We start from the raw sequence: 11,725 nt of genomic DNA, 5'->3' as shown, positions 1-11,725 counted from the left end.
ATGGTATGAAACTGTGATTTTACGTCATCATTATCTCTTTTCTAATAGAAGAATGACAAATCATATTTTTCTCCTGATTTTTAATTTTTAGTTGAATTTAAAAATTTTCATGAAAAAAAAGCTAAAATCAAAAGAAAAATTTAATTTACCATTCTCCTATTAAAAATAATAAAAATAATATGTAATCACAATATTATACAATCCTTCTCAAATTCATTATATATATTTTCGTTTTGGGGAAGTAAATGTAGGGCAAAAGGAAAGGAAAGAAAGAGGGAAAGAAGGAGATAGGGAAAGAATGATAGAGAAAAGTTATCCTTTTATATTTTAAATATTATATATGGAAATTTTATTTGATTTTAAATTATATATTTAAAGTAATTAATACGCATGTATACTAAATAACTTCTTCAATTTAAATAATAAGATTAAATTATAAAAAAGTCATTTAAAAAAACACGAAAATAGGTCGATTTTTGAAAATTTATAGGAATAGGCCAATTTTGGTATTTTTAGATAAAACTCATAAAAATGCTTCCTGAAAGTGTTTTTCTCTATATTAGTATTAAAAATAAGACATGTAACAAGATCTCAGTCCAATTTATGAAATAGAAAAATTTCACCACCTATATACTACCCATATTTAAAATTTTTAATCAATATATCCACTTCCAAATTAATTTAAGATGAACCACAATTTGCTAGTGAAAAGTTTATATATATACATATATTATTTTTACAAGATCATTTTAAATCTGTCTAATATCAATACCCAACCAACCCTAAATTATTATCATAAAATTAAATTTTTAATTAAAACTTTAATATATTAATAATGTTATAACAAATTTTAAAATAAACATTTTTATTTAATAAACCCTGTAAGTCTTTTTTTTAATAGTGATAATATAACTTACATTGGGTTAATTTCTGCATTAGCCTTTCTTCTCTGTAAGTTATGGATTTAGTATTTATACTTTAAATTAGTTTATTTTAGCCCATATACTTTTTTTGAATTTTGAAAATTAAGTCTTGACCCAACTATTAGCAATTAAATCAAGTGGTTAAATTATGCCACTAGTCTTGTAATATCGTAAATTTATAGATTTAGTCTATTCTCTCCAATTAAATCATTCTTAATCTTTATATTTTTTCAAATTTCTATCTCGATACAAAAGACAACCATTAAATCTATTAAATTGCCTTTGTGTAAATGGTATGTGAAAATAATAAATTGATATGACGTGACACATGTGGTAATATATATAAAGATCACAAATTACAGGTACAAAAAATGGTTTTGGACTAAATCCGTAACTTGCGCATGATAGATGAAGTGAGATAATGGATAATTCAGTGTTTTACAATGTCAAAATAGCATCACCGTAATCGAACATGATACCTTGGTCCAGTTGTGCTGTTTACCGTTGGTATAGTATTTCTACTCTCTCTCTATAAAGAGACAACGGGACAAACATCATCCCCACCGCTATGCCTATTCCCCCACTCAAATTCATTTCACTTTTAAATACCAATTAATATTACTTACACTTACTTCCCCTTTACAAATAGATAATCCAAAAGCAGAGCAAAAACAGAGATAACCATTCTTTTTCTTTTGTTGTTGTTGTCGTCGTCATGGCTTCTCTTCCTTTCATCTTCTTCTTATCTTTCTTTATAATCTCCACAACATTGACGTCAGCCGGCGCCGCCGCCGCCACCATCAAACTCTCCCTCTCTCCCTTCCCTCACCCTTCTTCCTCCCATCCTTACCAAATTCTCAACAACTTAGTCACTTCTTCTGTTGCAAGAGCCCACCACCTCAAACACCCCAAAGCCAAGGCCGATAATACTACCTCTTCTCTTCTCAGGGCTTCCCTATTTCCTCACAGTTATGGGGGCTACACTATCTCCCTCAAATTTGGAACTCCGCCTCAAACCCTTCCTTTCATTATGGACACTGGGAGCAGCCTCTCCTGGTTCCCTTGCACCTCTCGTTACCTTTGTTCCCAATGCGCTTTCCCCAATGTTGACCCTGCAAAAATCCCCACTTTTGCCCCTAAACGTTCATCTTCCAAGAAGCTCGTAGGTTGCAGAAACCCCAAGTGTAGTTGGCTTTTTGGCCCCGACGTTGCGTCTCGTTGCCAAGACTGTGAACCCACTTCCGAAAACTGCACTCAAACTTGCCCTCCTTACCTAATTCAATACGGTTTAGGTTCCACTGCTGGGCTTCTATTAGTAGAAAACCTTGTTTTCCCCCAGAAAACCTTCCAAGATTTCCTTGTCGGATGCTCCATCCTCTCCAACCGACAGCCCGCTGGAATAGCCGGGTTCGGTCGGAGCGCTGAGTCTTTACCCTCCCAATTAGGCCTCAAGAAATTCTCTTACTGTCTCGTTTCTCGCCGGTTCGATGACACCGGCGTCAGCAGCAACATGTTGTTGGAAACAGGGTCGGGTTCCGGTGATGCCAAGACCCCAGGCCTTAGCTACACACCGTTTTACAGGAACCAAGTGGCTTCAAACCCAAATTTCAAAGAGTTCTACTACGTAACTCTACGTAAAATTCTGGTGGGAGATAAGCACGTCAAAGTTCCGTACAGTTATTTGGTCCCAGGATCAGACGGTAACGGTGGCACCATCGTGGACTCGGGATCAACGTTCACTTTCATGGATAGACCAGTGTTCGAGGTAGTCTCGAAAGAGTTCGAGAAACAAATGGGAAATTATAGAAGAGCGCGTGAAATAGAAAACATATCGGGTTTAGCCCCATGCTTCAACATTTCGGGCTATACTTCAATAAAATTCCCCGAATTGAGTTTCCAGTTCAAAGGAGGAGCCAAAATGGCATTGCCTTTGGTTAATTATTTCTCATTTGTCGGTGATGATAAGGTTGCGTGTTTGATGATCGTTTCAGACAATGTGGTCGGCCAAGGCTCACACGGCGGTCCTGCAATAATACTAGGGAGCTTTCAGCAGCAGAATTATTACATCGAATTTGATATGGCAAACAATAGGTTTGGATGGGCTGAACGAAGGTGTGCGTGAGCTGCACTTTGTTATTTTGTGTTTTGGCCTTGAATATGAAAGTCTATCTTTTTCTTTTGCTTCTATTTTTAATGGAATGGTGACAAAAGGGTTATTAGCTTCTTCTTTTTTCTGTCATTTTTAATCAAAAAGTTTGATGATATTGAAAATTTTAATGCATCAATATACTATTATAACAATAATAGTGGCATCTGAGTTAGCAGCTTCCTAGTGATTTTCTTCCAAAGTAAGTGTTCTTTTCTTTCAAAGGTCTCATCATCTTCCCTTTGGGCATCTTTCCCTTTTTCTCTTTATTTCATAAAATGGGGGCAACAGCACCTTCTTTATTACCTTCCTTTTTGGTGATTTCCTTCATGTTCAACTTTCCCGTGAAATATCATTATTTGGGTAAAGTTGCTTCCCAAAATTTACCCCGATTTTAAAACAAATATCCATTCCCAGCTGAGCTGATTTATAGTTTAATTCATTGAATCCTCTAAAAGTATTTCTAACTGTTTATTAAACCCATTTCTCTTCTTGTATATCTGTTTCACTTTAAAAGTAATTCAGATAATTTTTATTTTTATTTTTGTATTGAACTCTATTTCAACCAAAGATTTGAACGTTACACTATTATTTGAGTTTTACAAGAATATATAGTTGCTAGGGTAAGACGACCATGAAAAATTGCAACACATCTTCCAGATCATCTGAAATTCTTACAAAAAGTTATCTTAACACGTTGATGGGGTTAGCCGGCTGTTTTGTCCACCTATCTACAAAACAAGCGAAGCTGTGGGGTTCAAACTTGGAAGTGATACAAAGAATAGGTAGATTGTCTACAAAATGAAAATTAAATTACATGAAAACCAGCAATAGTAGTAGGACCACTTTGGTTGATAGTCTAGTGTTTCAAATGGGGTGTACAGCCATCCAATTCTCATCTTCTCCACCTATCCAATTTTAGTTTACAACAACACATATTATACCCTTTTTCAAATACTACTGTCTCTATTATAATTGCCTCAACAATCATGAATTCATGAACGACCTTTCTTCGTGTCGTTGATTATCAAGGGAAAAAAATATATATACTCAGCAGATGAACTCTAAATCAATGTTGACAATGACTCTGAGTAGGAATGATATAACTTTTAAGTTATAAAAAAGAAAAAAAAGAAACGAGGTGTGTGAATCACACGGATCATCAAACTTTGAGGTAGTTTGTGGCTTTTTTGGGGCCGCCTTCTAGAAATAATGTATGGTCGGCCTATACATGACTACAATGGGGTTGTTTTGCTAGTGGGGGGGCTTCTTTCATTGGAGACTTGCACATTGCCTAAGTCAATTACGCCTGATGTTTAATAAAGGTGAAATTTCATAAATCTAAATTTGGTTTCCACAATATGACTAAATCTTTAAAATGTTGTACAAAAAAACTAAAATTTTGTTGATTGAACGCGTGTAATGATAAATAAATAAATACATCATTCTCAAATATTTAATTAATCTTAATTTCGAATTTGATGATTATATAACTTCCAACCCTTCTTTTTCAAAAACATATAAATTGAAAGGGTATGCGTTTTGTTTCCCAATTTTAGTCAATTTTACCCTTTCGTAGTCATGGAATTGGAAAAAAAAGAAAGAAAAATTACAGGGTAACCAGTAAAACACTTTAGGACTATGAGCTGATGGAGACGTCTTGAATTATCCCTAAATTCTTTTTGGTAGTAAAAGGCAATACAATTAAATTTGAAAGATACACATATGCCCATGGGGATTTACCATAGGCGATGGGGATTTGTAAAACCATATAAATGCTGAGACTTTATGCCCTGCCTGTAGGTACATTCATCCATTCTGTTTTATATATTAAAAGTATATTTTAAAAATGGATCCTTTTTTGTTAAAAATTTAATTTATTTTTACTACTAAAAGTTGGTATTGTCAACAAAATGACCAAATAATGACATGTGGCGTGTCATGTATATAGACTAATTTTTAATAGAATGATCAGTTTACTTTTTGATCTAATGTACAATGACTACTTAAGCCAATCCAAATCAGTATAAGATTCGATACGAAAAAAAATCTAAATCCAAAAAAATCCAAACTTAATAAAATTTAAATCCTAAAAATTTCGAATATAAAATAATCCGAGTTTTATAAAAGAAATTGAAATTTAAAATAACAGCATCCAAGTCCACGGTGGCTGGATACGTAAAAATAAATTGGATGTAACACTTTTCATTTAAATCCTTCTAGCTTAAAAGTTATATTCCTTGTGGATTTATTTTACTACATTACTTAAAAGTTTTAACTAACTTTCAATTTTAATTGGCATTAAATTGGATTTATTTTAACTTTTTCAAAATTTTAATTACATAAAAGTTGCCCTTCTCATCAGCCTTAATTCAATTAATTAAATATTAATTACATAAAAGGTTGTCCTCTGTTCTAAATTCTCCTTCAAAATTTTAATTACATCTCATGTTATTTTCGAACTCAAGCTATTTTTAAAGAAGATGAACACTCGACTAATCGATCATAACTTGAACCTCAATCCACCTTTTCTTATGATGCAATTTAATTATATTTCATTAATTTACAAATTAAAATTTAATTAAAATCAATGCAATTTGTTTTTAATATTTAAAACAACTATGTTATTAGTATACTAAAACTTCCATCAATTTAAAATACATTTTAAAAAATATAAAACTTATTTAAATATATTATTAAAAATATAGTAATTAAAAATCAAATCAATTAAAGTTTAAATAATTTTATTGTTTATAAAAAGTTATAAAATAATGAGAAACATTATTAAAAATCCTTTGAAGAAATTAAATTAAAGCACAATCAGTTTAATAAATTAAAAACACTTTGCTATACATAATACATATTAAAAAATGGATGGTGATAATGGATTTAATAATTAAATTAGGATGATTTTTACATATATTTATTTAAAATTAAACATATATATTATTATGTTTGAATTTCTTATTTGTAAAATGTTGATTTCTTTAAAATAAAAAATAATTAAAAGTAGTTTAATTAATACATGAAATTAAGAATACAAACAGGTGATTATTTTATAAGGAGAGTTAGTATTATACATGAAATTAAAAGTATGATTTTTATTTTCTATTTTTTTATTCAGAACTTTCTTAAAATTTGCAAAGAGATTTTAAAAGCCCAAGTAGAAATTTAATTCGGTCTAGATATACCCAATAAATTTAATCAAAAGAAAAAAGTGTGACCGTGAATCCTCTTTGTTCAGTTAACCTCACTTTCCCATTTTCTTTTATCATTTAACGTCCCTATAATTGTATTTCTTTATAAACTAAACATAAATGTATTACTATATTTTAACTCTATTTTGAATTTTGTTGTTTTATTTTTATTTTCTTGATTTTTGCGACTAAAGCTAAATTTTTTATTAAAATTTTCTCTTCAATGATTTGAAAATATTAAAATTAAATAAAATGGTCATTTTAAAAATAAAATTATTTTTTCTTTTATGATATATTTAATTTTATATTTCAAACTACTTTATTTCATTGAATAGGAATTCTAATTTAATTTATTATTTTTAATATTAATTATTTAATTTTTTAATTGTTAAAATAAAGTACTTGAAATATTTTTCTTATTAGATTTTATGTTTTAAATCATCAAAACTGATATTGAACAGTAAGATTTAATTAAAAATCAAGATTAGTTGTAAAATTTAATAAAATTCAAAGCTTCGTGGTAAAATTAAATCATATAAGAGTTGAATAGCAAATTTACTCATACTTGCTTATAGTATGATGGCAAATTTGCACTTCAATCTTTTTTTATATAATATAAGAGTTTGGAATGGAGCAATATAGTTCGAACCCGTATCAAATAGACAAAAGTTCTAATCACCACTCTATTCAAATCAACACTAATATAAATGTTAATAAATTATTAAATTAATTGGAATTAATATTGTTCAAAACTTTTGAGATCATAGATTTAAATAAATTTAAGTACGTAAACCTTCTAAACTTAAACTATCCTTGGCCAAGCCAAGCCAATGTTGTCATCACGAACATAGTTTAGCACTTCCTCTGATGGTTGCACAAAGGAATGAACACCCAACGAGTAAATGTAACGACCCTATAGTCAAGGGTGTCGGAAAGTGCATTCTCAGGACTCCGTTCCCATAAATCGGACTCATAAATATTCTTTAATAAATATTTACGAAGCTAATTACGTAGTTAATTAGGTTCCGGTTAGGCGAATTTGCTTGAATTAAGAGTTATTATAGTATAAGGACTAAATCGCATATAGGGTGAAAGTTGAATTATAGATTAAAAATTAATAGAGGGACTAAAGTAATAATTATCCAAATTTTTAATGTGGTAGACGGCATTAATGTTGTATTGTATATATATGTTATATATTATAATTAATTAAATGAAATTGATATGTATATATGTATTATTTAATAATAATAGTTAGTATAATAAAACAAAATGGGAAATAAAAGAAAGAGAACATGCAAATTAAAAAGAAAAGAAAGAAAAGAAAAGAGAAAGAAGAGAGGAGAGGAGAAAGACACACGGTGTCCTTTTAAGTTTTAAACTTCAATTGGTTAGTTGATTTAGTCTCTTTTTGTAATTTTTATATTTTGGAATCACGGTGTTTAGTACTACCCGACCCATATTGAAATTTTAACAATTATTAAGATTTTAAATGTTGTTAATGTTGAATAATTTTAGTATTAGGGATTAAATTGATAGATTTTAAGCTAGAAATGGAAAAGGATTAAATTGTAGAACAAATTGTAAATTTTGTGTAATAGGGACTAAATTGTGAAAATTTAAAAATTTAGGGGTTTAATTGAAAATAGGGAGCTAAATTTAGCTTAAAGTGAAATTAGTATAAAAATATAGGATTAAATGTGAAGAATAAAAATTAGTCTCGGTTTAGAGACTAAATTAGAATTTAAGCAAATATTGAGTAAAAATTGAAATAGTCAATTTAAATTGAATTGTGTTGCATTAATGTATTTTAATTATTTTAATTCTGTAGCTAACGTCGTACCGGAATCCTTGACTAAAAAGAGGAAGGACAAATCGACGTTGAATAGCTCAGAATTCACGATTTGTGTTTCTATAATCCGAACTAAGTTATAAATTATTGCATATGGTAAGCATTGGTGGTGAGAATTAATGTACTTTACAATTAAATTGAATACATAGTTAATTGAATTGGATTGATTTGGCATATGTTATGAATGTATTGAGTAATTGGAAATTTGAAATGAATATATGTGTAATTGTGATAATGTGCAAATATGAGAATTGAATATTGGTTGTATTTGAAAAATGAAATGAAACCTATTAACTGCATTGGACTGAGTCGAATATAAATGGCATGCCATAAGATAGGAAGAATTCAGGGATTTCCTTGACTTCGAGTCGATGAGGCACTGAGTGCCAATTTGCTTCAGTTTAACCAATGAGACACTAGGTATCAATTTATATAGCGCTGGGCGTAATTATTACTTTGGATTTATCTGATGAGGCACTGGGTGCCAACTGGTGTGTTGATTGGATTCGTGTATTCGTCCGAGCCCGAGTTGTGTTAATAGGGGTAAATAAACAATAAAGTTTTATATTTTATATTAAAATGACATAATATGTGGAATGGAAATGAGATAATAGATTGAAAAATGAAATGTGAAATTGTTGTGAACAAAAAAAAAAAAGTTATGTACTCATGAATTGAATATGGAATGAGTTGTGCCATTGTATAAATGTAATGTCGATTGATATATGGAAGCTATTTATATAGCAAGTGATGATAATTGAAATAATTGTTAAAGCCAAATCAAGTATGAAATCATGTGAAAAATTGAATATGATATAGAACGATGCGTTAATATGTATGAATTTGAAAGGATGATATCTTGTAATGGTATGCTTAGTTATAATAATGGTTGAATAATTCGATTTTAGCATTCATATATTATTATGTCTTTAATTGTTCAGATTATAGAAATATCACTGAGTTTTACTCAGCGTACGGTTTTGTTTTCTGTGCGCAGGTTAGGCACTTCTCTTTAATTTCTGATTTAGCATCCAGCAACGATCCCAATCTCAAATGTGGTGATGTATATCTTTTATAATGGCATGTACCTAGGATGTATTTGGGTTTTTAATGAATTTGGTATATGTTATGTAGTTGAGTTTGAGTATAATGTTGGTTTGGTATGTATATAAACATATGTTATGTTTGATGCCGTAATTTGGGTATGTTATTTTGAACCTAAGATTGATAAGTGTTTGTGAATTTACCAATGATGTTTAGGTGGTTATGAACTAGGCAAAATGGAGTGATTTTGATATGTTTGGAACTTTGATTTGAATGATGTATTGATGATATGTTTTGATGATATAAATGTAGTACCAATGAGGGTACATTGGTTAGGCACCTAGGATGATCGCTTTGGCATGTTTTAAGTGTGTTTAATTGTGTTTTGAATAGGTTAAACGAATGGTTTTTAAGTTTCTTAATGCCCAAGCAAGTAGGAAATGATTAACTTGTTGTTTAAGACACATTTTAAGTCCACACGGCCAGACACACGGGCGTGTGACTTGGCCGTGTGAGACACAGGGCTAGCACACGGGCATCTGAGACCATTTCGAGAGTTCATACAGCCTGGCACACGGGCACGAGCACTTGGTTGTGTGACCTAAGTCAGAGAGCTACACGGGCACGAGCACGGGCTGAGACACGACCATGTGTGTAACAACCCATTTATAGTGAAATCAAAACAATAGTTTCGGGAACACAAATTTGAGTTTGAAATAAAATTATTTTAATATTATTTCATGGTCTACATTATGATAGAAATGTCGTATGAAAATTTCATAAAGAAATTTTACTGATTTTATGTCTAATCTGATAAAAAGGATCAAATTGCATAAAATGCAAAAAGTTAAATTCTAGTCGCTAAAGGGATCAAATAGCTATGGAATTCAAAATTAGATGTCCTTATATGATAAATAGACCATTAAGAGGAGTTAGTAGATAAGTATGATGATTCATCCATGAAAATTAAATAAAAAAAGGACTAAATAGGAAAGATGAAATAATAAAATATGATATTTTAATCAAATAAGAAATATCATCATTTTATATAATCTTTCCCAAATAAAAAGATGGAAACCGTAGCCTTGAAAACCTAAGCTCAAGCCAACTTATTTTGCTTAATTAGATTTGGATAGACCAAATACGGAGTTAGAACAAGGAAAAGAGAAGGTATCAGATTAGTAGATTACAAATACACGAACACTTGTCGAGGTAAGTTCGTGTAACTAAATTAAGTTTATTTATATATTTGAATTGAATGTTATATATGTGAGTCGTGAAATTGATATTTCTATGAAATTTATTACATATCCGACAAAGCCCGATAAATGTTAAGTTCCATTTGAATAGATGAAATTTCGATGGATATAAGGTTTTCGAAATGGTTGTGGTTCTGCATATGTTGCTGATACACCATAGCTCGAAAGAGCGTCCCTTTACTAGCCCTCTCGAGCTTTCTATTATATGGTTATTGCGAGCTTTCTGTTAATAGCTCTTCGAAGCATCTCGATCGGTTGTAATCCTGTATGTGTTGTGGACACACCGCAGCTCTTATGAGCGTCCCGATATATGGTTCTTTGTGAGCTTCCTGTTTAAAGACTCTTTGTGAGCTTTCTAATAATGGCTCTCCGGAGCTTCCCGATATTGACTCGCTTCAACTTCCCGATATATGACTATCTAGAACTTATCGATTAATGGCTCTTTAGAGCTACCCGAGTATTGGCTCGCATGAGCTTCCTGATTATGACTCTTATGAGTTTCCCGTTATATAGCCTGGATAAGCTTCCCATTATATGGCTCACATAAGCTTCCTGTTATATAGCTCGAGAGATAGCTTCCTGATTATATGGTCTAATGAGCACTCCCGAATATGAATTGACGAATTACATATTCTTACACTTCGTGTGTACTACCCGTGTATCCATTGATATTTTAAATGATTCAACGAGTAAAGTTTTGACACGAGATATTATGAAATTGAGACAAAATGTTATTAGTATGTACTTGAAATACAAGGATATGAAGTGTTCATGTTTCATGGATATTTGATGTGAAAATTATATGTATATGGAAATTGAATATTGATGAGCTCATAAATGTTTCTTGATATTCCTATGAATTACATGTCTAACATGCTTGATGAGGATATGTGTTAGGGTTTTTAGCCAAAATTGCTTGAGTATGCTTGTATGTTTACCTTTAATGTAAATGAATGGTAAGTTAATTTCCCGTTATACGAACTTACTAAGCATTAAATGCTTACTCTGTTTTATAGTATTTTGGAAGCTCGTTAGATTGGAAGCTTGGTGGAGATATCTCACGCTATCCATCAGCTCGTTTCGGTATAAATAGTAAATTAAATTTTAGGTTATAATGACATGTATAGGCTAAAAGTGGTCAATGATGGTATGTATGTGATTGATTGTGATTAGCCATTGGAATGGCTTATGTTAGACATATTTTGATGATTATATAAGAGACCATATCATGTTTGATATACGTGTGGATGAATGAGTGGAAATGAAATGTAAATTGAATGTGTATATGATCATTTGGTCAATAA

At 30.8% G+C, this 11,725-nt stretch overlaps 1 protein-coding gene across 1 annotated transcript; it reads left to right on the top strand.

Annotated features, from left to right (window-relative positions):
* Positions 1-1,491: 1,491 nt before the first annotated feature.
* LOC105799631 (probable aspartyl protease At4g16563) lies at positions 1,492-3,150 on the top strand. The gene has a single exon (XM_012630301.2). It carries the CDS (start codon positions 1,639-1,641, stop codon positions 3,043-3,045), a length of 1,407 nt encoding a protein of 468 aa, XP_012485755.1. The 5' UTR covers positions 1,492-1,638; the 3' UTR covers positions 3,046-3,150.
* The last annotated feature ends 8,575 nt before the right edge of the window (positions 3,151-11,725 follow it).

Source organism: Gossypium raimondii, chromosome 9, assembly GCF_025698545.1.
Source record: "Gossypium raimondii isolate GPD5lz chromosome 9, ASM2569854v1, whole genome shotgun sequence".
NCBI classification, from domain to species: Eukaryota; Viridiplantae; Streptophyta; class Magnoliopsida; order Malvales; family Malvaceae; genus Gossypium; species Gossypium raimondii.
Note: the sequence above shows the minus strand (reverse complement) of the source record. Positions and strands in the feature narration are given on the sequence as shown.

Coding starts and splice junctions, on each gene's coding strand:
- LOC105799631 (XM_012630301.2), top strand. CDS start 1,639: ATGGCTTCTCTTCCTTTCATCTTCTTCTTATCTTTCTTTATAATCTCC.